The sequence below is a fragment of the Kalmanozyma brasiliensis genome (genome assembly GCF_000497045.1).
Source record: "Kalmanozyma brasiliensis GHG001 unplaced genomic scaffold PSEUBRA_SCAF10, whole genome shotgun sequence".
NCBI classification, from domain to species: Eukaryota; Fungi; Basidiomycota; class Ustilaginomycetes; order Ustilaginales; genus Kalmanozyma; species Kalmanozyma brasiliensis.
In genome coordinates this window covers 88,591-112,536 of record NW_015961949.1, presented here as the reverse complement: position 1 = coordinate 112,536, position 23,946 = coordinate 88,591, and the positions used below count along the sequence as shown (strand labels likewise).

General features: G+C 57.4%; 11 protein-coding genes across 11 annotated transcripts; 5 read left to right on the top strand and 6 right to left on the bottom strand.

Moving 5' to 3' along the window:
• Positions 1-120: 120 nt before the first annotated feature.
• On the bottom strand, positions 121-5,082 carry PSEUBRA_000691 (ABC transporter-like protein; the record flags this gene model as incomplete). The annotated part of the gene is made up of 1 exon (XM_059464473.1): positions 121-5,082. The coding sequence occupies one exon, from the start codon at positions 5,080-5,082 to the stop codon at positions 121-123; it is 4,962 nt and encodes a 1,653-aa protein (XP_059321073.1).
• Positions 5,083-5,960: 878 nt separating this feature from the next.
• Positions 5,961-6,965, bottom strand: PSEUBRA_000690 (Carbon-nitrogen hydrolase; the record flags this gene model as incomplete). The annotated part of the gene is made up of 1 exon (XM_016434010.1): positions 5,961-6,965. The coding sequence occupies one exon, from the start codon at positions 6,963-6,965 to the stop codon at positions 5,961-5,963; it is 1,005 nt and encodes a 334-aa protein (XP_016294467.1).
• Positions 6,966-7,346: 381 nt separating this feature from the next.
• On the top strand, positions 7,347-8,538 carry PSEUBRA_000689 (uncharacterized protein; the record flags this gene model as incomplete). The annotated part of the gene is made up of 3 exons (XM_059464472.1): positions 7,347-7,373; positions 7,474-7,648; positions 7,727-8,538. The coding sequence occupies 3 exons, from the start codon at positions 7,347-7,349 to the stop codon at positions 8,536-8,538; spliced, it is 1,014 nt and encodes a 337-aa protein (XP_059321072.1).
• Positions 8,539-8,586: 48 nt separating this feature from the next.
• PSEUBRA_000688 (Ribonucleoprotein LSM domain protein) lies at positions 8,587-8,925 on the bottom strand (the record flags this gene model as incomplete). The annotated part of the gene is made up of 1 exon (XM_016434015.1): positions 8,587-8,925. One exon carries the CDS (start codon positions 8,923-8,925, stop codon positions 8,587-8,589), a length of 339 nt encoding a protein of 112 aa, XP_016294466.1.
• Positions 8,926-9,448: 523 nt separating this feature from the next.
• PSEUBRA_000687 (2-nitropropane dioxygenase, NPD) lies at positions 9,449-10,608 on the top strand (the record flags this gene model as incomplete). The annotated part of the gene is made up of 2 exons (XM_016434024.1): positions 9,449-9,525; positions 9,612-10,608. 2 exons carry the CDS (start codon positions 9,449-9,451, stop codon positions 10,606-10,608), a joined length of 1,074 nt encoding a protein of 357 aa, XP_016294465.1.
• Positions 10,609-11,281: 673 nt separating this feature from the next.
• PSEUBRA_000686 (Cell division protein GTP binding) lies at positions 11,282-12,495 on the top strand (the record flags this gene model as incomplete). Its single annotated transcript, XM_016434033.1, has 2 exons — positions 11,282-11,577; positions 11,688-12,495. 2 exons carry the CDS (start codon positions 11,282-11,284, stop codon positions 12,493-12,495), a joined length of 1,104 nt encoding a protein of 367 aa, XP_016294464.1.
• A 309-nt stretch (positions 12,496-12,804) lies between these two features.
• PSEUBRA_000685 (Adenylate kinase isoenzyme 6) lies at positions 12,805-13,521 on the bottom strand (the record flags this gene model as incomplete). The annotated part of the gene is made up of 2 exons (XM_016434013.1): positions 12,805-13,000; positions 13,079-13,521. The coding sequence occupies 2 exons, from the start codon at positions 13,519-13,521 to the stop codon at positions 12,805-12,807; spliced, it is 639 nt and encodes a 212-aa protein (XP_016294463.1).
• Positions 13,522-14,010: 489 nt separating this feature from the next.
• Positions 14,011-16,386, bottom strand: PSEUBRA_000684 (thiamine pyrophosphokinase, vitamin B1-binding domain protein; the record flags this gene model as incomplete). Its single annotated transcript, XM_059464471.1, has 1 exon — positions 14,011-16,386. The coding sequence occupies one exon, from the start codon at positions 16,384-16,386 to the stop codon at positions 14,011-14,013; it is 2,376 nt and encodes a 791-aa protein (XP_059320910.1).
• A 567-nt stretch (positions 16,387-16,953) lies between these two features.
• On the bottom strand, positions 16,954-17,790 carry PSEUBRA_000683 (Chromosome segregation protein Spc25; the record flags this gene model as incomplete). The annotated part of the gene is made up of 1 exon (XM_016434005.1): positions 16,954-17,790. The coding sequence occupies one exon, from the start codon at positions 17,788-17,790 to the stop codon at positions 16,954-16,956; it is 837 nt and encodes a 278-aa protein (XP_016294461.1).
• Positions 17,791-18,711: 921 nt separating this feature from the next.
• Positions 18,712-20,409, top strand: PSEUBRA_000682 (Protein kinase domain protein; the record flags this gene model as incomplete). Its single annotated transcript, XM_016434034.1, has 1 exon — positions 18,712-20,409. One exon carries the CDS (start codon positions 18,712-18,714, stop codon positions 20,407-20,409), a length of 1,698 nt encoding a protein of 565 aa, XP_016294460.1.
• An 864-nt stretch (positions 20,410-21,273) lies between these two features.
• On the top strand, positions 21,274-23,841 carry PSEUBRA_000681 (Zinc-finger domain of monoamine-oxidase A repressor R1; the record flags this gene model as incomplete). Its single annotated transcript, XM_059464470.1, has 1 exon — positions 21,274-23,841. One exon carries the CDS (start codon positions 21,274-21,276, stop codon positions 23,839-23,841), a length of 2,568 nt encoding a protein of 855 aa, XP_059320909.1.
• Positions 23,842-23,946: the final 105 nt, after the last annotated feature.

Sequence of the window (23,946 nt, the reverse complement as noted above, 5' to 3'; positions counted from 1 at the left end):
AATTCACGTTGTTGCCGCGCCGTCGTCACGCCCGGCACTCATCGACGGATCCGTTCTCGGCACACCTTCTGAGCCAGTGAGAACCCATCTATTGCATCTATGATTGTCTATGTATGCATCTCACTTGTGATGCCGGCCGATCTCGTCTCGCGCCGCATCCGACTGTGCCTGCCTCACAATCTGCAAGAAGAGACTCTCCAACGAAACAGGACTGATTTGATATCCCACCACTCCCGCCTGCTCTCTCTCCGATTTCGCCAACTCCAGCTTCCTGAACAACCCAGCTACGCTGTCGCCCGCGTCGAGCGGGATCTCAAACCGCGCGCTCGCCTCGTCGCTCGTCTTTGCCGTCGGGAAGAGCGTTGTTACGAACCGCTGCACTCTCGCGTACGCTTCGGGCGAGCCACGGTGCTGCTCGGCAATGTCGAGCTGAAGTTCGTAGCTCGGATGGCTCTTGCGGAGGTTGCCGATGGTGTCGATGGCGAGGATGCGGGAGGCCTGAATGGCGACTCGTGAGGCTAGCGCTGCCGCTTCTTCCATGCTGTGCGAGGTGAGCAGTGTCGCTCGCCCTTGGCCTGCCCGACGCAGCGTCTGCCATAGCCCACGTTTCGTCCATGAATCAACACCGGACGACAGCTCGTCGAGCAACAATACCGATGGGTTGCCGAGAAGTGCGATGGCTAGGGAGAGCTTGCGCATGTTGCCCCCTGATAGCGCCCCGGCACGGCGAGATGCGTACTGCGTGAGGTTGGTCAGATGCATCACGGCCACCACGTTGTCGGCGCGCTGCGAGCGAGGGACACCCTTGACACGCGCGTACGTGCGTAGATGCTGCTCGACCGTGAGTAAGGGATCGAGACCGTCAAACTGCGGGACCGAGGCGATGTGTGAGCGTGCCAAAGTACGCTGTTGCGCCACGCCAATGCCGGCGATCGTGACGCTGCCAGAGTCGGGAGTGAGCTCGCCACGGATCAGCGAGTGGGTTGTCGTCTTGCCTCCACCATTGATGCCGAGGAGCGCGACAGTCTCTTCTCGGCGGACACCGAGAGAGACGTCGTCGACGGCAAGCAGCTTGCCGTACGATTTGTCGAGGTGTTTGGCTTGGAGGACGTCGTCGCATTCGGGCGAGTCCAGGCGCAGCGCTTCTTCACGCACGCCTTGGCCCACTGGCTGCACCTTCGACTCTTCCTCGCCGATGTCTTCCGATGCCTTGGAACGACGCTTTCTGCGCAAGAATGCCAGTCCGGACGGCAGAAGCGGATAGCCCGAATCGTGAGCGACCAGGATCGCGAAGCACGCCAGCGCCCAGGCAATCGTGTACACGATCGGTGCGCCGAGCAATTCGATCGCACCAATGCCGCCGCTCTTGTACCCTCCCCTACCATTGCACTGCAGATTGAAGAGGTTGACGCTGACGAAGCCGGCTCTGGTCATGCTGACGCTCGGTGCCAGCAATGCTTCCACGTAGTAGCCTGCGTCCAAAGCACCAACCAGCCCATTGCCCACGTAGTACGTCACCGTTAGCATGGTCGTCGCAAAGTAGATCAGGAAAGCGAGCACGTTCCATGCCGCCACGATCGCAAACGCCGCAAGCTGATTGGGTGCGAACAGCGACACAACGAAGCTCTGCAGTGTCGCAGCGATGCCGTACAGAAAGAGGACGACCCAAAAGACGCCCTCGCCCGCGAATTGCTTCGAGGCAAAGGCGTACACGACGGCCACGGGGACTGTGCTGATGACGATGACGGGAATCTCGGCGATGAGGTGGCCAAGCCAGAGTGGGACAGCCCGCATGCCGTTGGTGAGTGCCATCGCCTTGACGCGGTTGTTGCGCTCTGCCGAGGGGTACAGCGCGGCAAAGGCAGGCCAGACTGCTTGGACCAGTCCAAAGACGACCGCCCACTTGAGCGCTGAGCCAAGCCCGCTGCCGAGGGAGAGCAAGCTAAGCGGACGGTACGATGTGGTAATGGTGGGCGCGCCGTCCGAGTCGCCGTTTCGAAGACTGGCCAAGCCGGCATTGCTGACCAAATTGAGAGCCGCGATGGGGAAGATCGGTCCTTGGTCAGCAAGATACGAGAACTGAACTCTTGCACCCGCCGTATCACCAGGAAGCGCGATGCCTCCTACACCTCGCATGTTTGCGTTCCAAAGCCTCTCGATGGACGAGTTGTACTGGTCGAGAGGCACGCGATCGAATTCGATCGAAGTCAGGTCGAAGCCGGTCCCGAAGACTGTCTGCGCGTTGGCGACGGGTGCAGCGTACAGCAGCTCTGTCGTGGAAGTGGCGTTGTCCCAGAAGGTGGCTCCTTGGATGATGCGACGATCCGTAAAGCCGCGAGTGCACGATGGATCTCGGTTCGAGAAGAAGGCAAGAGGCACAATCGATCCAACGACGGCGACGAGAATCGCAAAGATGGCTGGGAAGTAGATGCGACGGTACAGCATGACGCGCTTGCCAAGCTGTGCAAGCGTGAGAGCAAAGACGCTCGCAACTGCACCGTCAGACAATCCAGACTGATCGTGTCGATGACCGACATTGCCTTCCATTTCGTCGACCTCTTCCTGTCTGCCATTCGATCTGGCGTGCTCCGAGTTGAGCGTGAGGAAGACGCTCTCGAGAGACGGGCCGGCTACATCGTAGCTCGCGATGCCAAGAGCCGTCTTTTGCTGTTCGATCGCTTCTAGCGCTTGCGCCACGTGCGTTTGTTCGGTCGACGGAATCAAGAAAGAATCCTGACCTGGCTCGATCGCTTCGATCTGCTTCGTTCCAGGACACACGAATTCCAGGAGCGAAAGCACCCCAGTTCCGGCAGGAGACACGTGAATGGTGCTTCCCTGTCCGAACCGTGTCTTGAGCTCGATCGGCGTGCCTTGGCACAGCTTCTTGCCTGGCGCTGCCAAGATGACAATGTGGTCACCAAGCAGGTCCGCCTCGTCCAGGAAATGACTCGTCAGCAGGATCGAGCGCCTCCCTCTTTCGTTGAGCAAGATCTTCCAGATAGCACGACGCGACAACGGGTCCAGGCCAGATGTTGCTTCGTCAAACATGAGGAACGTTGACTGACCGACCAGCGCTGCTGCGGTCTGCAGACGTCGCTTCTGACCGCCAGAGAGCTGCATGGGTTTCGATTTGAGTTTGTGGGCGAGTTCGCATCGTGAAAGCAGATCGGTGGCGTCCTCTTTGGTACCACGACGATGTTTGATGGCACGGAACAATTCGACATGCTGAAGGCAGGTGAGCTGGTTGAAGAGCACATCTTTCTGCGGACAGACACCAAGCAGTCCAGGTGGAGCAGCGCCGCGCTCAAAGCCGTCGATGTAGACCTCGCCTGAGGTCTTGCGAACCGTCCCGCTGACGATGCCGATGGTAGTCGATTTGCCAGAGCCATTCGAGCCGAGCAAGCATGTGATGCTGCCACGCGGCACCTCGAGGTCCAGATCGTCGACAGCCAGGCTGCTCTCTTTTTTGCCATACTTCTTGACCAGGTTGTTGATCTTCAAAGCCGGTGTCATCCCCTTGGTTGAGTTCGCTTTCTCTGAGTAGCTCGAGCCCTCAACAGGCGCCGAGGAGGAGCGACGTCGGAACAACCACTTGAAGAAGGGCTCTGCGAAGAAGAGTTTGCGTTCCAGTAGGATGGTGAGTGCCGGGAAAAGGAAGATGGCGATAATTTGCACGATGATCTGACCAAGGATCGAGGGTCCTCTGTTGAAGTCATCGTGTGACCCAAGCACATCAGCAGCGAGACCATTTTCCTCGTAGGCAGAGATGGCGATGAACTCGTAGACGAACGAAGCCGAGGGGAAGAGCAAGCCGATGATGATTCCACCGCCTTCCCCGATCTGCTTGGTGATGAGCGCGACGATGGCGAAGAGGATCGCAATGGCGGTGGTGATGATGCTCGACACGTTTGCGCGTGCAAAGAAGGTCGCCACGAAGAGTGACCAGCTGGCCATGGCTAGACCGGGCAAGACGTGGGCAAAGATGCAGAGCGCCTTGTTGCTGGTGGTCCAGAGCGTCGCGGATAGGACACCTCCCATGACGAACCAAGCTGGAAGATAGGCAGCACCGGGACCGCAGAGCCAAGAGAGGAGACGAGGAAGCTGACCGCAGCCCATGGTGGTGAGGAGAGCGGTCATGCCGGAACCACGCTCTTCGCTGACGGAGGAAGGGAGATGCCAGACGATACCAAGCATGCCAATGAAGAAGGCAAGTACGCTGAGCTGGTCGACGCCGTTGAGGAAGCCTGTTCGTTGGGTCTCTGATTGCTCAGCATTGGTTTGCGCCGAATAAGGTTGCTCGAGAGGTGGTTGAGCGTAGAAGGAAGCGGGTGCGCCGTTCAGCTGAAGGATGGCTGAATCAACGGCGAACTGCAACGGCAGGGTCCTGGTCTCGGCATCTCCGCTGTTTGTGCTGACTTTGACGCGAGTCAGACCGGGGTCCTGCCGAAGAGTATAGCTGACGCTGCCCTGTTCAGTGATGTTTTGAAAGTTGATGGCGCCAAAGCAACTGCTCAGTCCGTTGAAGGCTTGTGGACAGGCGAGACCGAGCTCAGTATCGTCGCGGACTTGTCTGACAAGTGAGCGCTGACTGGGCTGCAAATCTTCCAGAATGGTGTCGATGATCTGTTGCGCAGAGAACCTTGAGCCAGTCGTTGAGGTGCGTGCGTCAAGCCAGTAGATCGGCTTGGATCCGATGGTGTCAGAGAGCTGACGGATCGTTGCTGGAGCGCCTAGCCCGAGGTCGTTGGTGGTGTTGAAGAAGTTCTTGGCGAAGCCCAAGAAGATGTAATAGGCTATCGGAATGATGAGACATCTGAGGGCATTGACAAGCCAGTATGACCTCAGCACGATCCAGTTCTTCTTCGTCAAAGCCGTGAATTGACTGCGTTTGATGGCGAAAGGCGATAGCGCTGTCTCGTCTCTAGAAGCGACATGCTCCAGCGATGGAGAAGTCGTCGAGGCGTGTTCCTCTTTGTTGCTTAGCGTCATCCTGGGAGTCGACTTGCTCGTGTCATCCTCGGGTGGTGTCGACGGTGTCGATGTGACCTCGTCGCGACTGTGACTCTGAAGAGCGGCCATCATGATGGTGAAGCAGGACGGGAGCGCCGAATCAAGCGGGTCTAGCGTCGTCTAGGCTGTTCAGGCTGCTGGGCTTGTCGAAGACGGTATCGGCTCTTCCATTGTATCGTGGGAAGGAGGGTGACGGTCAAGAGGATAGATGTATGATGTCAAGCTTGAAGGGATGGTCCGAGTCAAGCCGACAGTACCAGCAATCGGATCGGAGCGAGAGACAAAACTTTCACCACGGATGAGTAACGAACAAGGCTTGGCGTGACCGGAAGTCGGCTTGGTGCCGAACCATCACAAGCTGATGTGCATCCAGTAGCTGAATCAATCCTCGGCACTGCCGCGGACAACCACAACAACAACACCTCTGCCAAGCACAGTGGTGTGATGTCTGAGTTGTACGAAAATCATGCAAAAGCCGAGTTTTTAGCTAAGTTTAGGAACCCTGATCCACGTTCTCGTCCTGGCGATGTCCTTGTTGGTACCTCCAACATGATTGCGACGACTAGCCCGGTCGACTTGTGACGAGACTGAGATGTTCCCCAGCAACCCTCTTTCCGATGCATGGCGATCAGCTCTTCATGTTCCTGTGGTGGACTCATTCGTTGTGTGGGAGGCTCCGATTCGACGTCCCATGCCGGCTTTGCATTTTCTGCACGCCAAATCGCAATGAAGTCCAATTCCGCGGGATCCTGGCTCGGAATTCTGATAGCGCGATACGACCACGCTTTGCCAAGGCTGGACCACATCCGCACAGACATGGTGTAAGCTAAGATTTGGACCCTCTGTGATTCGTCTGACAGCTGAATAGAGACGCGGACACAAGGTCCACTTCCGAGATCCATGTGCCGCTATGATGGAAGTCACGAAGATGACGGACAGCTTTTGACACGTCAACTGTTGACCTGCAAGCGGAGCACATCGTTGCGGGCATAGTGTCCTACCGCATCAAAGTCCATCTTGGCTTCGATGAGTTCGCTCTTGTTCACCTTGGCCACCAGGATGCCGGCTTGATCCCACAGCGGGCCAGCGATGATCTCGCCAAGAGGTCCCACGATGACGCTTCCTCCTCTCGTAACCACTTCGTCCGGCTTGAGATCGTTGAGCGCCGGGTAGTCTTGAGGAAAGTCGGACCGCTTGTTGAACTGATTACACGAGATGACATAGCAACGACCTTCCATCGCGATGTGCTGCATGCTCGATGTCCAAGTGGGTCGACCATCTGCCGTGGGTGCGCAGTAGATCTCGACGCCCTTCTCGTACATGGCCGTTCTCAGCAGCGGCATGTAATTCTCCCAGCAGATCACGGCACCGACATTGCCAGCTCGAGTGGATGCCACTCGGATGCCCTGCCCATCGCCCTGACCCCACACCAGACGCTCAGTGCCCGTAGGCATGAGCTTCCTGTGCGAGGCCAGCACCTCTCCCGTCTCAGAGATGGTGAGAGCGGTGCAATAGATGCTACCCGATCCACCTGCGACGCTGCTTCCATACTCTGCCCTCTTCTTGCCCGTCTCGGGTCGATCGCATCGCTCGATCACACCAGCCACGAGTGTGATGCCGTTGTCCTTGGCTGCGTTTCGAATAGTCGTCATCTCGGGCCCCTCTGTGTCGCACACGGACACGGATGATGCATGATAACGTGCGAACCAGGATCGACCCTCGGCGGTGCGGTGACCGATCTTGGCGCCAAAGTCGAGTCCTCGAGGATAGGCACTCAGGAATGCCTCCGGGAAGAGGACTACGATCGGAGTCGAGGGCGATGATGCGGCTGCTCGAGCTTTGGTGGCTGCCTCTCGCGCGAGGCTGGTGAGCTTGTCGAGAGACGCCTGCAGGTCGAACGAGACCGGGCTGTCCTGCACGCAGCAGAGGATCACTTCGTCGTTTGCAGTTGCCATCTTGTTCGAGGCGGACGTGGGATGGTAGCGGGGGAGCCGAGGGTGTGGTGATGCAAGTATCGAGGAAGCAAGAGTGGATGACCACACTGACCAACAAGCGCAAGGGTCCAAGCCGAGTCATACCCGCTCTTTGCCGGACCTTCCGCAACGCGTGAGCCGACGCCTTCTCTCAAAATCTTCTCACGATTCGGACGATCCGCACAAAGCTTTGAGTGGCCTGCGGACACGTTCCAAGCTTCAACAGTGATGAATGTATACATGTCTAGATTGCGCATCGGGTATAAAAGAAGGAGGGAACACACTCCTTCCTGCCATGTCACCAACGGACGATGAGCCTCTGCAACCCAACACCTAGGACAACCTCTTTGTTCTCAGGTCGCGATGAAAGACCTCGTACGAGCTGCTGTGGTATGTTCTGTCCTGCTGGCGAATCCTAACTTCACACGTCATCGAAGAGGTGGACTGACACGCCGTAGCTCTTTACTGTCTGTCTCCGATTGCACGACAGGTGGTCGTGGGCGACGCGCAAGCCGCTGCTGACCCAGGGTCTGGTTCGCGAGAGGCTCTCAAGCGAGATGTTTCGCGGTTCCTGCAGTCGTTGCAACACTTCCCCGAGCAGCCTTTGCCCTTTCCCATCGCGGTCTACAGAGACTACTTCGTCCTCGTGGCAGAGCGGAGGAATGGTGAGTGTGTCTTGTGCTCGTCCCAACCGGAGCATCGGACTAGATGGTGACACCCGCCCCTTTGACTGCTGCCTGCAGATGAGCCTTCCATCGATGCTCGCCACACCATCGACTGCATGCGCCTTCAGATCGAGTCCTCGACTGATGTCGATCGTTTCGAGCTCGACCAGGAACTCGTAAAGCATCCTGACTTCTTCGGCGGTCCCGCCGACTTGACGAGCCGACTGCTGTCTTTACTGGTCGTGTTGCACAACGACGCTGGATTCGGACTCGAGGCTTATGCCAAGGTCGCCAATCTTCTCGTCGCTAGTCTTGAAAGGGCAACGGAGCTCGTAGCCGGCGACACGCAGCAGCGTCCTCATTTGCTGGCCCTGCTTGGCCTTATGCTTGACGCTACAGTCGAGCTTGAGGGTCGAGAGATCAACGCAGGTATTGCAGCCGGCCTCACCAGCAGAGGAGGCCAGATTTTCGCAGATCTGATATGGCGCGATGAAACGCAGATCAAGATGGCAGCTGGAATCCTCGACCGTATCCAAGCGCGGAGCCAGTCAGCCGGTTGCAGTATCGCCGCAAGTATCGCGCTCGCTATCGTAAAGAAGCTGGAGCAGGAGCTGGAGGATGCTTTGGGAGGCATCGCTGTCGTAGGAGCCAGTTTGCTCATGCCAATCTCGGCTATCTTCGAATTCTGCTTGAGCTTCGTCAGCTTTGGCGGCCGGGACGCATTGAGTCTCATCGAGACATCCTTGTTGAAGCCATTGTCCTGGATGATGAGCGAGGTGCTTGGATGTGCCATCGAGCATCCAGGCCACGACCACATCGCAGAGCTCGATCGGGTCGCGACTACGCTCTACGATCTTTGCGACCAAGCTCTTCGTCTGCGTTCTCCTTGAATGGCGCTTCGTCCTTTGTTGGTGCCTCTCTTGGTTTGCGTCTGGCGATCAAGAATACAAAGACTCGTCATCAGGCCATCCTGCTTGAGCTAGCGAGGGTTGAGGCGGTGCGTGCTGCGTCTGTGTTGCATCTTCCTGCACTTCAACCTTGACTACGCAGTCACCGGGGATCATGACCATGCCCACGTTACGAGACGAGCTGCGTCCCTCTGGTGTGACTCGCATCTCCTCCGTGTTGCCGAGGATGATGTTCTTGCCCGAGTCGACGCAGACAAAGGTGCCGCAGAAAGCGCGACCGTCAGGGATGTGGACGATGCTAGTGCGGCCTACAAAGTTGGTCTCGATCGTCTTCGCAGCTGTTGCTGCTTTGGTGGCAGCCTCGTTCATCGTCGCTGAGCCCGCTGTGATGACAGCAGAGCCAGTCACAAACACTTTGACGTGGCACAGATGGTTTCAAGCCTTGCCAAAGATCAACGATCCGAAACAAGGGTCCGCAGGAAGATTCCAAGCTCCCGTGCGATATGCTCGCTCAGGGTCTCGCCTAAGCAAAGAGCATCCTTGCCCAAGCGCGTTTGCTAGCCGGAGCACCGGGTAGTTTCCGGCAAAATCAGAATCCGCCTTTGCCGACTGCCACCGCCAACACAGCGCGGCTCGCTTTCCTCAGTGGCAAGCCTCAGCGCAGAGACACACACAGAGACAGGTCAGCAGGTCCTGCGTTGGAGCCTAAGCGCTTGTGCTCAACTCTAATCGCCTGTCGGAAGGTGGCTCTGCCTGTACGTTTGGCTGGCTGCGCCTCAACCGTGCTTGCCCCGCATTTTGAAATTTGTTGTGCAACCATCTGAGCGCAGCCCGCCTTCCACTCGTCTTCCGCAACCACCACCATCTTCATCTCTCACCACACATCATCATCATGGCTTCCGCACAACAGATCAAGACCCCGCTCACCGAGCAGTTCGGCATCAAGCACCCCATCATGCTTGCCGGCATGTGAGTAATTCATTTTTTGCCACTTTTCGCGTCTTGTTCGACATTGACACAAACTTTTACACCTCTTCTCCTCATACGATCATCAGGAACGTCGCTGCTGGTCCCGAGCTCGCCGCCGCCGTCACTAACGCGGGTGGCATCGGAGTGATCGGGGGTGTGGGATACACACCTGCTTATCTCCGCAAGGTCGTGGCGGAATTGAAGGAGCACTTGCACGACAAGAACGCTCCGTTTGGTATCGATCTGCTCCTCCCTAAGGTCGGCGGTGGTGCCCGAAAGACCAACACAGATTACACCAACGGCCAGCTCCCTGAGCTCATCGACATCATCATCGAGTCGGGCGCTAAGCTCTTCATCTCGGCCGTCGGTGTGCCCCCCGTCGAGGTGGTCAAGAAGCTCCACGCTGCCAACATTATTGTGGCCGGTATCATTGGCCACCCTAAGCACGCGCCCAAGGTTCTTGAGGCTGGCGCTGACATGATCATCTACCAAGGTGGTGAGGGTGGTGGACACACCGGTGATGTCCCTCTCTCCATCATCGCTCCCCGCGTTGTCGATATCTGCCGTGGTCGCAAATCGCCTCTCACCGGCAAGCCCATCATCACGGTTGCCGCTGGTGGCATCTTCAACGGTCGCGGTCTCGCCGCCTCCATCTGCTACGGCTCGGACGGTGTCTGGGTGGGCACTCGATTTGTTGCCTCCAAGGAGTCGGGCGCACCCCGCGCTCACAAGGAAGCAGTGCTCAAGTCGACGCACGAGACCGATGTGCGCACTATCATCTTCACCGGTCGTCCCCTCCGCGTCTACAAGACCGACTACATCATGGACTGGGAGTCGCGCCCGGACGACATCAAGAGGCTCACGGAGAAGGGTGTCATCCCCGTCTACCACGATCTCGAGAATGACGACGAGGAGGGCACCAAGGAGGCCGGCGCCCGCCAGAGGTTCTTGCTCGGCAAGTGCGCTTCGGTCATCGAGGACATCAAGCCCGCCAAGGACATTGTCGACGAGATGGTCAACGAGGCCGTGGCAACGCTCAAGAACGGTAGCCAGCTGCTCGTTGGTGGCGGTGCCCGTCTCTGAGCGTAGGGCGTGAGATGGTGAATAAGAAATAACGGCTTGCTTGCTCAGTTTGATGTACCGTATTGTCGTTCAAGAATCGTTGTCTTTTGTGCAGCACCGTGCGCTTTGTTCGTGTGAGCGGTGCTTGGGACGCTGAGTCAGGTCAGCTTTACTAGTCATAACAGGCTCGGCGGCTTCAATCGCCTCGTTAGCATCCATTGCTGTGTTGCTGCGATGCTGTGTCCTGGTCAGTGATGGCTTGATGAGCAATTTTTTAGGATTGTTACATCGGATCTGGCACTGAAGAGATGATTTTGGGTAGGCGCACGCAGTCTTCTGAAAGTGGACTTCAAAGTTTGTGGTTGGCTGCCTCACATTTGAATTGGGCGGCCAAGAAATTGTAATGCCGCCGCCTTTGTGCAGTGCGTGTCTCAAAGGAACGCGAGCTGGCAGAAGGAGTGCTCGTGCGCGGTTCAACACTCAGACACTCAGCTTGGAAGCATCTTCCCGCTGTCAGTTCCTCCATCATCTTCATCATCGTTGCGCACCGAGCATCAAACGCGACATCGACTCGAGCGGGCCCCGAAGGTTGTCCTCGCAACAAAAGCACGCTTTTGCCGACCGCCCGAACCTCATCCACCCGCAGCGCGGACTGACTCTTCTCGCACTGCCAACACTTCACACCTCGGCCACCATGTCGTCCGTTATCAACTCGAGCATGGCTTCGCGCCGTCGCGCGGCCAAGAAGGGTGTCTCTTTCTGTCTCATGGTCGTAGGCGCCTCGGGTACAGGCAAGACCACCTTCGTCAACACTCTCTGCGAGTCAGAGGTGATTGGTCACAAGATCAGCGACAACCCTGAGACAGCCCACATTGAAGAAGGCATTCGCATCAAGCCCGTCAATGTCGAGCTCGAAGAGGATGGCATGCGCATCGGTCTCACTATCGTCGACACACCTGGCTTCGGCGACAACATCGACAACGAATATGCGTAAGTTTCGAGCTTCTGCCTCCGCTCAGCTAAAGGGCGTAAGCTGCATTGCTGCCAAGATACTGACACCTGTATCGTCGCTTCTTTCCTGACTCTTGCCGCCACTGCAGCTTCTCGGAGATTGTCGGCTTCCTCGAGCGACAATACGATGACATTCTCGCAGAGGAGTCGCGAATCAAGCGTAACCCACGTTTCCGCGACAACCGTGTCCATGCCCTTCTCTACTTCATCACACCCACCGGCCACTCGTTGCGCGAGGTCGACATTGAGCTCATGCGCCGACTGTCTCCTCGTGTCAACGTCATCCCTGTCATCGGCAAGGCAGACTCGATGACTCTCACTGAGAAGCAAGAGTTCAAGAAGCGCATCATGGAGGACATCGAGCACTACGGCATTCCCGTGTACAACTTCCCGTACGATGTCGAGGAGGACGACGAGGAGACCATTGCAGACAACTCGGAGCTGCGTGGTCTCATGCCTTTCGCCATTGTCGGCTCGGAGGAGGATGTCATTGTCAACGGCGAGCCGGTTCGCGCACGCAAGTACCCTTGGGGTATCGTCGAGGTGGACAACCCGCAGCACTCCGACTTTGCACGCCTTCGATCCGCCCTGCTCAACACACATCTCACCGATCTCAAGGAGATCACCCACGACTTTCTCTACGAGAACTACCGTACCGAGAAGCTCTCGAGAACCGTGCACAGCGACTACGCCGACACTTCCATTCCAGGCGAAGAGCTTGCCAACCAGTCGGTCAGGCTCAAGGAGGAACAGCTTAAGCGCGAAGAGGACAAGCTCAAGGAGATCGAGCTCAGAGTGCAGAGGGAGATCCAGGAGAAGAGGCAAGAGCTCTTGGCGAAGGAGGAGAGCCTCAGGAACCTCGAGACACGACTCCAGGCTCAGAACCTCAACGAGTAGGCTGGCTCGTTCCTGCAAAACGGTCCGGCCCATTTGCGGGTCAGGACCGATGTCTGATTTGTTGCCGCTGCTGAATGTCACAATATCACGCCAACACATGCCACACCGGCACCGCGTCTGACCTTGACCAAGCGCGAATCTCGCTTCTCAATTGGCCGAGCTCGCATTCACAGCTGGGATGCTGGGACATACTGTGCCAAAATGGCGCGGGCGGCGCCTGTGATCGCAAAGTTGAGGGAACGGGCGAGGCTGGCGGCGTAGGCTATGCACCTACTTCCTGCGGGCGCGTCCCGCCGCTGTGTACCCCATTCACTCGAGTCCGCGCGCCTGCCTCCAAGCGTGAATCCACTGGATGATCCTCTCCACGTTCTCCTCTACGTCTCCTGACTCTTGGCTTGTCAGCTCGACCACCGCTTCCGCAGGATAGGATGACCGCGCGTCGTCCGCAACTACGCCCATGATCTCGGCCTCGTTGTTCTCTTGAATCTTTTTGAGTGGGTATCCCCTGTTCAAGCGGCAAAGGAAAGCATCAGCTTTGTCAGTATCTTGAAGCAGCAACACAATGCGAATCTTCTATACTTACCTCTTCTCCAAGCGCTCCCAAAGAACGCTATGGTCGCACCGCAATACAACAACCAAGTCGGCCCATCTCTCGGGCCAGACGTCGCACGTGTGCCAGTCCAACACGAGCCCTCCCCTGGCCTCATCGTCCTCGTCCTGCTGCTTGGCCTGTCTCAGCTCATCCTCGTCGAACTCTTCCCCGTCTATCGGCTCGGGCGCTTTTGTGCCCGTCAATGGCTCCAGATGGTCCAACAGCTGGTCTTCGTTCACCTCGTAGCTCTGCCACTCCTCCAGGTAGTCCGTGTAGAAACCTTCTTGCTTGACCAACGCCCCGACGTCGATCTGGCGGAGAGGATGAGAGGAGCTCGAGGGCGGAGAGTAGGTCGAGGCGAGCAAAGAGGAGTGCGTCGACTTGCCCGTGCCCGGCGTGCCGGTGATGACGATGTTCGGATACGAGCGGACCATCTCGGACTGCGAGGGCGGATGGCGAAGATTGCTACTGCTTTTGTTCGATCTACTGCGCACTTAGGTACTTCCGAAGTGTTCTTTGCTTTCGATAACAGGGTTGCCGGTGTCGTGTGACGCGGAGAAGGTGATGGCGAGGGTGATGGCGACAAGGTGTAAACGTCGAGCATGCAGATTGACGTGCGAAGATCCCAAAATTTTTGGTTCCGAGCCAAGGTTGCGGTGTGGAGAAGGGACCTAAAATTTCATCTCTTCAATGCCAGGTGCGATGTAACAGCTGAAAAAATTGCTCCGTAAGCATTCACAGACAGGGACACAGCAACACATCAAGAGATGCTACGAGGCGGTCACAGCCGCCGAGCCGTCGGTTGTGAACCTCAGAGGCCACACATGAAGCCTGAATGGAGGAAGAAAAGGGATGCATTCGCATGGTGTGAATCGTCGACTGACCCTCGTCGCTGAACGAGCATCCATCTGAACTAGCAAGTCTCAAAGGCTGCAATCGCCATCTGGACGCAGCTCCACCGTCCAATATACGGGCTCGTCGTTCTCCACCTGGACCACGCCGTCCTTATCATGCAAGTGGTTTGACGTCGACAAGAACCCACCGAGCGTTGTCGAGTCTCCCTCCAGGTTCCATTCCAGGCCTTTGGTCGTCACCTTGGCGCCGCTGTTACCGACTCCCAAGGGCAGAATGCCGCAAGTCTTGCCCATGACCTCGCGGGCCATCTTGAGAACGTGCTTGCCTTTGGGAAGGAGCCATGCTACACTTCCGTCTCCGATGGCAAAGGTGCGCTGTCGCTTCTTGAGCTGATTGCCTCTGTCGGTGGGGTTGTCTGGATCCAGGACGCTGCCAAGATGTTCGGTGCCAGGGGCTAGCTGCCACAGCACATGCAGCGTGTGCACGCTTTGATCCAACCGACCTGCTAGACCGCCAAAGATGATGAGTGTATGCTCTTGGCCGTCTCCTGCCCCTGCCTCTTGATCCTCGATCTCCTGGATCGTCTTTTGCAGATCCGTGGCGTACTGCGAGGGTCGCGTGTGTACAGCCACGCCCTTCGACTCGAAGAACTTCTGCGTGTCGGGTCGAATCGAGTCGAGATCCCCTAGGATGGCGTTAGGCAGATGTACAGACGACGGGCTGTTCTGCTGCTCGAATGCTGCGGCACCGAAACAGTCCAAGAGACGATTCGCCGCACCGTCGGCACACAAACGGAGTGATGCTGAGTCCCACAAGCGTCGGAAATGCCCGACCTGGCGAGGATCGATAGGTGAATTGAGCAACACCATGGCGTATGATGGTTTCTCGCTTGATGACGGTGGCATGAGGAAGGGCGAAGGGTCCCAGGTGCTTGTCTCGTCGGCGACCGCAGAGCCCTGTTCGACGTGCTTTCTCTTCAGACCGTTGTCGTGCTCCGCAGAAGAATCTTGCTCCCATGGCCTCGCAAACACGTTGCCGCCGTCTCTGACCGGCGCTGTCTCATCTACTTGCGGTCGTGCTGGCACCTCGAAATGGAAGCCATCGAACGCCGAGTAGGTTTCGAGCTGCGTTCCCGTCCTGGGGGCTTGTTGCCAGGCTCGGTATGCCTGCACTTCGAACTCCTTCATGATCAGCGCTTTCCGCTCCGGGTCCCCAAGCTGACGATCTTGTGGAGCTGGCTGGCCCTGACTTTGCACGTTGGACGACTCCGCATGAGTGCCTGCCGTGTCGAGCAAATAGTGCGGCGGACTCGGATACTTTGTGGAAAAGTGATTGAGAATCAAGCGTTTGGCATTGACCAGCGCCGCGAATCGCCCCGCCACTTGAGGCACCGAGTGGCCGCGCGACAGCGCTTTTGCTGCAACCTCTTCGAGCGAATCAGCTTTGCCGTTCTTGTTGAGATGCGGAGGGAGGGCGATGTTGGTGCTCTCGTGCACCAAGACGTCGGATTCGTATGCAAGCGCTGGCAAGCCATGCCCCGCTCGAAGTTGCGTCTCTGTAAAACCGCCGGTCCCGTCGCTCGTATCGCCCATAACCGTCACCTTGCGTCCGGGAAGATTCAGTGGCGGTGGGTGGAGCACAGTGCCGTCGGGAAGGTGAACTGGGCGGCGCTTTGTCGTGAGGGTGGACAGGAGCGAAAGCGGATGCCGGATGCCTCTTTGTTCTTGCAAGGCAGGGCCGTTTCGTTGGAGAGCTTCCGCGACAGTTGGATCCAGAGGTTGAGCCCTTGCTTCCTCTTCAAAGACGTATGCGAGCGTCGGACATCGATGAGAGATGGGCGCTGCGCTGACACGCACAGCTGGACCCTGAGCTGAAGGCTTCAAGGACAGGAAGTTGGGCCAACTGGACGACCTTGGGTCCATGTCGAGGTTTCTTCCGGAGCTAGATTCGCCTTCGTACAGCGGCAAATTGGGTATTGTGCGTTCGGGCTGATCCTTGAGCGCATGGGGTGCATCTTCTGGCATCTGGGCCGGCGAGGGCCATACGAACTCGTGTACGACGTACTTGCCGCTCAGCTGTGAATAGCAGAGGGAGAGTGTGGTGCGGATCAGCGCACGCAGACCTGGGGGACCGTAGATCTCCACACGCGGCGTAGAAGGTTCCGCTGGAGCAGAGACGCCGGACGGTCCCATCATGGACATGAGCAGAGGCACGAGACCGAGGACATGGTCTGCATGGAGGTGGGTGATGAGAATGGTCTTGAGGTTGGCGAGACGCTCGTCGACGCCGACATATCGAGACCGAAGCTGACGCTGTGTGCCTTCGCCGCAGTCGACCATGACAGTATGATTGTCCAGCTTGAAGAGGAGGGAAGAATAGTTCCTGGTCGAGTTGGGCATGGACGAGGTGCCCAGGAACTTGATCGACATGCGTGGTGCCACCATGATTGCTCTCTCCTGGTGCCGCGTCCGGACCGGTCACTGGAACGTCTGATCCCGTCCTCGGTAGTGTTGGCGGACAGTGGCGTCCGACAGCGAAAGCTGGCGTTGTGGTTATAGATGAGGACGGAAGATCTGAGAGAAGGCCTTGCATCGTGTGATTCAGGTCGGAAATGTGTCAGAAAACGTCACCAAAATTGGCCGACGCTTCAGAAAAATGAAATTCAAAATCACGGTCAAGAAAAGGTCTTCGGTCCGATTGATGGTGATGATGCTGGTGAACTTGCGAGTGTGAGAGCCCTCCAGCTCCCGACCCTGTCTTTAGGTCCTCTCTGGCCAAGAGTGTGTCTACCCAGGGAACGGTTTCAAATACAGCGCACAAGCGTGACAAGACTGGTGCAAGAAAAGGCAGACATGGTGTGATACAAGTACAAATACAAAAACAAAAGAGGTATCTAAGGAGTGGCGAGAAGACGGCAACAAGCGTGAGGGGACGGTCAGGAGATACCGTGACCCGATCGAGCACAAGGTGCATGCGATCCGGGCTGTCAAGGCTGGAAACGGGCATGAAGCTCAGCGACCTCCACGGCGGGCAGCGTCGCGTGCATCGAGACGTTCCTTCTCGACTTGAGCACGCAGCGCGGCGCGCATCTTCTTGACGAAAGTGTAGAATTTGCGTGTAGAGTTGAGCTCCTGGAGGAGCGACTCCTGCAAGCTGGCTTCGAGCTTTGGTGAGACCGAGGTGAGCTTGTACTTGCTGCTGCTGACGTCAATGGTGAAGTGGCATTCCTGCGACCAGTCGTCTGCGTTCATGAGGTTGAAGGTAAATTTGAGCTGATCACCGACCTTGGTGGGTACGACCGAGCATCCGGTCTTGGCTTCGAGCAGACGCAGCTCGGGACCATTCTTGTCGATCTGCTCTTTGAGCTTTTCCCTCCGCGCCTCCTTGGCCTGCTTCTTGCTCTCTAGGTTCTGTCTGAGTTCTGCGATTTCAGCTTGAAGCTCATTGCATCGCTGTGTGACGGACGCCTTTTGCGCTTGAAGGGTCTGCTGTCGCGTCCGAAGGTTGGCATCCTGCTCGCGTTCCTTTGCAATGGTATCCCACAGCTCGCCCTGGCTCGCCTTTGCGTCCTCGATCTCACGGTCTAGCATCCTGAGCTGATTGCGATGCTCCATACGATTCGCATCGAATTCGGCCTTGTCGTCGTTGATGTTGGAGATGGCATTCTCGGTGTAGGCGCGGAAGCGTGTGGAGAATGTCTTGACCGCTGAGACGATGCTGGAAAAGTCGAATACGGCGTTGTTGTCGAGATCGGCATAGACTTTGCGCATCTCGGCATTGGAATGCGTCGCCGTTCCGAATGGCCTGCGTGGTGTCGCAAGGACGGATGGACGTGGTGCAGCTGCCATGATGAATCGTTTGCAAATTAGGTTGTTGGCTAAAACTTTTTGTTCGAGGATGGGGAGACCTGGACGGCCTCGAGATGTAAGTAGCCCTTGTGCGACTTTTCCGATGCGAGAGCAGGTTGTTATCGGCGAGAGTAGCGGAAGCGATGGTGGTGCTGAAGAACAGTTGTGGAGCTCAGCTGTCGATGTTCTCAACTGTGCGTCTGCAGCAGCTCCAAAATGAATTTGGCCCGAAAAGTGTTGGTTGATCTTCAGCGCGTGGCGCCTTGTCTGTGTGCTTCAAATGCGCCAGGGTCTTTCTGCACGTGACCGCGTCGCGAGGCTTAGTGGAAAGTAACACTTTGGCTTCAAGACCATCCTCTGCGCTGCTCCCCCATCATGGGCTCCCAATGCACACTGATAGGCTTCTTGCTCTTGTCTCGAGCCCTACGACGGAAATCAATGCTACGCCCGAATCCGCAATGCGCCACCGAGCATGCTCGCTCGCTCGAAACAATACGAAAGTACGGATTTGTGACGGGCCGCCGCATGTACAGCTTTGATGTGTCGAGTACAACTCTTGCTGCTCAGTGGCACAGGATGGGACAAGTCATGTCAACATCTCTACCTCAGTGTGCTGGATAGCCAGAGGCAGTAGGGTCCACTGAGTATGTTTTTCAGCAGCTGTGAGGTTTGACGACGCGAGAGTCCAGAGTGGCTGGTGTGTTGGTGTGTTGGTTCACGACTTTTGCCATTTTCCCGCTGCGTCAAGTTGCAGCGCGCAGGACGATTGCACGACTCGACACAGAGCTGCGGGTCGGACTTGCAACAAAAGAGCTTAGAGTTGATGAATCTAAGCTGTCAGCTGTTCAGACACCGTGTTGCTCTCCGATCTTGACCTTACTTCTCTCTACCACCACCACCATCCACACCCAATCATCCAAGATGGCGCCAGCTACAGCCATGGATGCGAGCACTTCGGTAGCTTCGCCGCTGACACCCTCTAAACGCGAAAACACCCACTCTCCGCTATCGGGCCTCAATGACCAAGTCAAGGCGCCAAAGACGCACGAGCTCTCGCGCATCAACGAGTCCAGCAACGACTCTCAACCCGATCCTAAGGGAAGCTGGAGGAGCTGGAGGCGCGGCGACGGTCTGCAGCCATGGGAGAACGACATCGTGCGCAGCACCGAGGTGCAACGCAAGGCCAACGTCGCTCAGCTCTACTTCCTCAGCTACTACTTTGACAACCTCCGCTACATCGCTGATCGCAAAGCCAGACATGCTCGCTTCGAGGAGTCGACACGCTCGCGTGGCTTGCTGCCCGAGACCAAAGGCGCCGAACCGACGCCGGAATATCTCAAGGAGCGCAGCTCGTACTTTGGACGTGAACGTGTGCTGCTCCGCAAGAGGAGGACCAAGCTTCGCGTCAATCAATTCCATATCATCACCCAGGTGGGCGCCGGTGGCTACGGAGAAGTCTTCCTGGCTCGCAAGCGTGACACGGGCGAGATCTGCGCGCTCAAGCGACTCAAGAAGCGCATTCTCGTCAAGATGGACGAGGTGCGTCACGTTCTCACCGAGAGAGATATCCTGACGGCCACCAAGACGCCTTGGCTGGTACGTCTTCTGTACGCGTTCCAAGATCCCGATCACGTCTTCCTGGCCATGGAGTACGTTCCTGGTGGCGACTTCCGCACGCTGCTGTGCAACAATGGTGCGCTAAAAGAGGAGTATGCACGCTTCTACATGGCCGAGATGCTCGTCTCGGTCAACGAGCTTCACCGTCTGGGCTACATTCACCGCGATCTCAAGCCCGAAAACTTCCTCGTCGACTCGAGCGGTCACGTCAAGCTCACCGACTTTGGTCTGGCTTCGGGTGCGCTCCACCCAGGCAAGATCGAGTCGATGAAGGCCAGACTGGATGCTGTTAAGGACACTGACTTCGTCTATCGCACGCCTGCCGAGCGTGGCTCGATGTTCAAGAAGATGATCCAGCACACTCAACATCGCGCCAACTCGATTGTGGGCAGCCCCGACTACATTGCACCCGAGATGCTGCGAGGACGACAGTACAGCTTCGGTGTCGACTACTGGAGCTTGGGATGCATCCTGTACGAGTTCCTTTGTGGTTTCCCTCCCTTCAGCGGTAGCAACCCTGACGAGACGTTCGCCAACCTCAAGAACTGGCAAAAGGTGCTGCAGCGACCCGTGTACGACACGCCCGAGAATATGCAGTTCAACCTCAGCGACGTGGCCTGGGATGCTATCACCAAGCTCGTCGACACTCCCGAACGACGATACAGCAGCCTCGAACCGGTGCAGGCGCATCCTTTCTTCCGCTCGCTGGACCTGGGTCGCTTGCGAGATCTCAAGGCACCCTTCATCCCCGAGTTGGAGAACGAGGAGGATACAGGTTACTTTGACAACTTTGACGACCCGGCTGACATGGCTCGGTACAAGGATGTGCACGACAAGCAGAGGAACGTCGAGGCGGTGCGCGAGAGCGGCTCGGGTGCAGGTGGGAGGGCGTTGTGGGTGGGCTTCACTTTCGGCAAGAACCACCTGGGAGCGGATGGCAAGCCCATGTTCCCGCCGTCGTCGTCCAAGGATGCCTCTGACGCGTTCGCGACCATGTTCTGATCCTTCCACCCCAGCTTGCGCTGACATACAAAGACATTACCTTACCTGCTCGACCAGGACCGGCTCTTCCCACGACTCTGAATTGTTCTTACCGTTCTCGCTATACCCCTTCCTTGCGTCTTTGTCGAGCTTGCTCACCGTTGCAATATCACAGTAGCGACGCGACCGTCATCGTGCAGCTTCGCTCGACACAGCGATCCGCTAAGGGTGCTTGAGCTTGAGTGCTCTTTTCGCATCCTCTCGGACAGGTGAAGCTTCCGACTGGAAGTGATGGTGAATTGCGAGTCTGCAGAGCCGCTAACGCATTGTGCGTCAGGACACACGACATGGCTGAATGCAGTTTGCCTGCATGTCCACGCGAAGAATCGTGAAATGCCAGGCAGAGTCAGAAATTCCTGTGACTTTTGGGTGGAAGCGTCGTTGGACCCTTCCTCCGCTAAATTAGCTTTGGGCGGATCACAAGAAGCTTCGGATTCAACCCGCATCTCATTCAGACGACTCCATCCCTTCCTCCCGCATCCTTCCTCACCGTCACATCCAGAACGGCTTCTCCGCTTCTGCTATATCGCGCTGCTCTGTCATCATTTCAGCCAGTCAAACGACCGCTCAGCCCGGCCCACATCGCCCTCAGACAAAGCCTTGCTACTCAGCCATTCGCGACACAACCTCGCGTCCTTTCGGATCTCCACCGTCGCATACCCAAGTCATCACTTCGGCGGATCCGCACTCAGCGCTGGCCACTCAACAACCTGGACTTCTGTGGATACTACCTACCCGTCCGCGTCTCGTCTGCAAATGTCGTACACTAAGCCCAGTATCGTCACATCATAGCGCTCGGCTGAGCCAGCGTATTCACCAGCCAACATGCCCTTGCGGCGCTATGTCCCACCAAACGGGTCCGATTCGTGGTTGGAGACACGCACGCCAAGAACTCGCCGCACAGTAACCAACGACTCAGCTGTCGCGAGCTCATCGCGTTCCGCGCCATCGCAATCTCATTCTCGCGCCAACGGCCATGCCTCGCGCTCGAAGCGTAATACTCGCCCTACGCTCGGAGACTTGCTCTCCTCCTCCGACACGAAACGACACGTGGATGCAGCGCGACGTATAATTGCACTCCTCGACAGTAGCGACGATGAAGCACCGTCAACACTCACGCCTCATCCGCCTTCTGCCGCCGCCCACGACGACCTGGACGATGTGGTCACGCCGGAACTACCATCCGCGGACGCATCCGCTCCAGCATTGCCTGACGTGGTCGAGGACCTGCTCGGCGCGCCGGAATTGCCGCCGCCGCAAGTCAATTCCGACACAGAGCCGGACCTCAATGGCATCGAGGTGCGGCATACGTCACAGCAGACGGAAGAGTCCGCCTCTCCACCGGAGCCGCCACCAGATCCATTGGCGGATCAGCGTCGACTGTTGGATCCAGAAGACCCGGAACTCCTACTTTTGTATGATGCGTACAAGGCGAATCAGGCAAGCGACGAAGAGGACGACGACGATGACTACGAGCAGCGCACCTTGCGCAGGAGGCTTCAGAACGATGCGCTTCTCGTCAAGCTTGGCCTCGCCAAGCCCGGCACCGTCAATGGAGACGCCAGCTCTTTCGAAGCCTCTGCGACTCCTCAGAGCGAAGATGGAAGCGATCGGGACGACGATGACGAGCCCACACAGACGCGAGATGTGCCCTCACGGGGCCGCGGTCGACCACGAAAGCGCGCACGCTCCAACTCGGCTGGGCCTTCGCAGGCTGACCGCCAGTCGTCACCCCGAAAGAAGAAGAAATACGAACGCAAGGTCAAGTTCGCGGAAGACGGCACCACCAAATCGGCACCTTTACCCGGCGAGACCTTCGATTTCGCGTACGTGGAAGTGCCAGCACTTCGAGACCGTGCTCGAAACGAATACATCTTCATCAAAGATGTGCCTGACATCCGACCGGAGGACCTGATCAGCTGGAGCGAGGACGAGGAGGACGACGAAGAGGATGCACACGACGCACAGGTCATCGATGCCGATACAGACGATGACGACCGCTTCAGAGGCTACGACTCGCTCGGTCGAATCAAGACTAAGCGCAGATACAGGCAGCCAGACGTGCTCCCCGATGGTACAGTCATGACCTCCTGCCATCAATGCAGGCGCAAGACACAGATTCCCAAAATGCAGTGTAGCAGATGCGACTTCAAGTACTGCGAACGCTGCCTCACGATCCGTTACGACGACGTGGTCTTTGACCCTCAAGCGTCCAATTTCAGCTGCCCAAATTGTCTGGGCTATTGCAACTGCTCCCGCTGCCTCATACGTTCGGGTTTTGGTGATCTGGTACGGAATAACAAGGAGCGGCTTATGGCTTTCACCAGAGAGCGCATGATGCTCGCAGATCCCGCTGCGCTCGAAATGGAGGAACCGCTACCGAAGAAAGCGGCTCGCAAGACGACCAAAAAGGCGCGTCAGATGGACGCCGACCAGGCTTTGCATGCGCCCAAGAAACGAGGCAGGCCGCTCAATGACCGAGAAAGCGAGATCCCCTGGACGCCGGTCAAGATCGACTTGGATTTGAGCGAGGAGGTGGAGGAAGGAGAGCCGTACAGTCAGCTCGAGGAATACGTTCTCGGAAGGCTGAGCGTGGCTCGTCGCGTGCTCAAGCTGATAGCAGCTCAGCAGTCCGCCGGGCAAGGAGCTGCTGCAGCATCGCGAGCGAGTCTGGTCGTCAGACTCAAGATACCAGCAAGAGCTCTCCTATCCGCCCGGACCTTCAACATATCCGGCGGCGCCAAGACGGAGAGGAAGCGACCAAATCACCACGACCTGGAGAAAGACGTGTGGGTGCGCAGCGCCGCCGACTACAGCACATCCGAGTCCGAGTTCGGGAGCGAGGATGGCGCGCGTGACGAGGATCTCGCGGGCTCGGACGACGAGGAGGGCGCATCAGTCGCTGAATTTGAGGAGGGACGCACACAGGCGTTTTCCGCATCACTGCTTCGAAAGCGGGAGAACACGAGCGGGGCAAGCAGCAGAAACGGCTCGCCGCTGTCGAGCGCAGACGAGCTTGGAAGCGACTCATCAACCCACTCATCTCAGTTTTACGAAGAAGTCAAGCACGCCGTTCGCAACGCGTACGACAGTGCAGACGAGATCGACGAGCTGGACACCTCCACGCAAGCCTCGTTCGGCTCTGCTTCGCCTTCAGCGTCCCTCGGTGCACCGCAGGATATGCAGCAATTCGCGCTTGCTGTCCTGGAGGATCACGACGAGCCGACCAAGACGGTGCACACCAACATGCTGCGATTCCGCGAACACCTGGTCTCGTTACCGCCGCCCGGCTCCGAAGCAGCACAACTGAATGGGCTGATCGACCCGCGACCGACGACTGGCACACCCGTCCTTTACGCCGAGACCGCGCTTTCAGATGCCGACGAGCCATGATCCCGATCGGTCTCCAAAGCGTCCGACAGCCCTTATTGCTCCAAACGTATCTCAGGTGCTTACGCAATAGCATCTCATGTAAACGTGTCATTTGTACAACAGAAC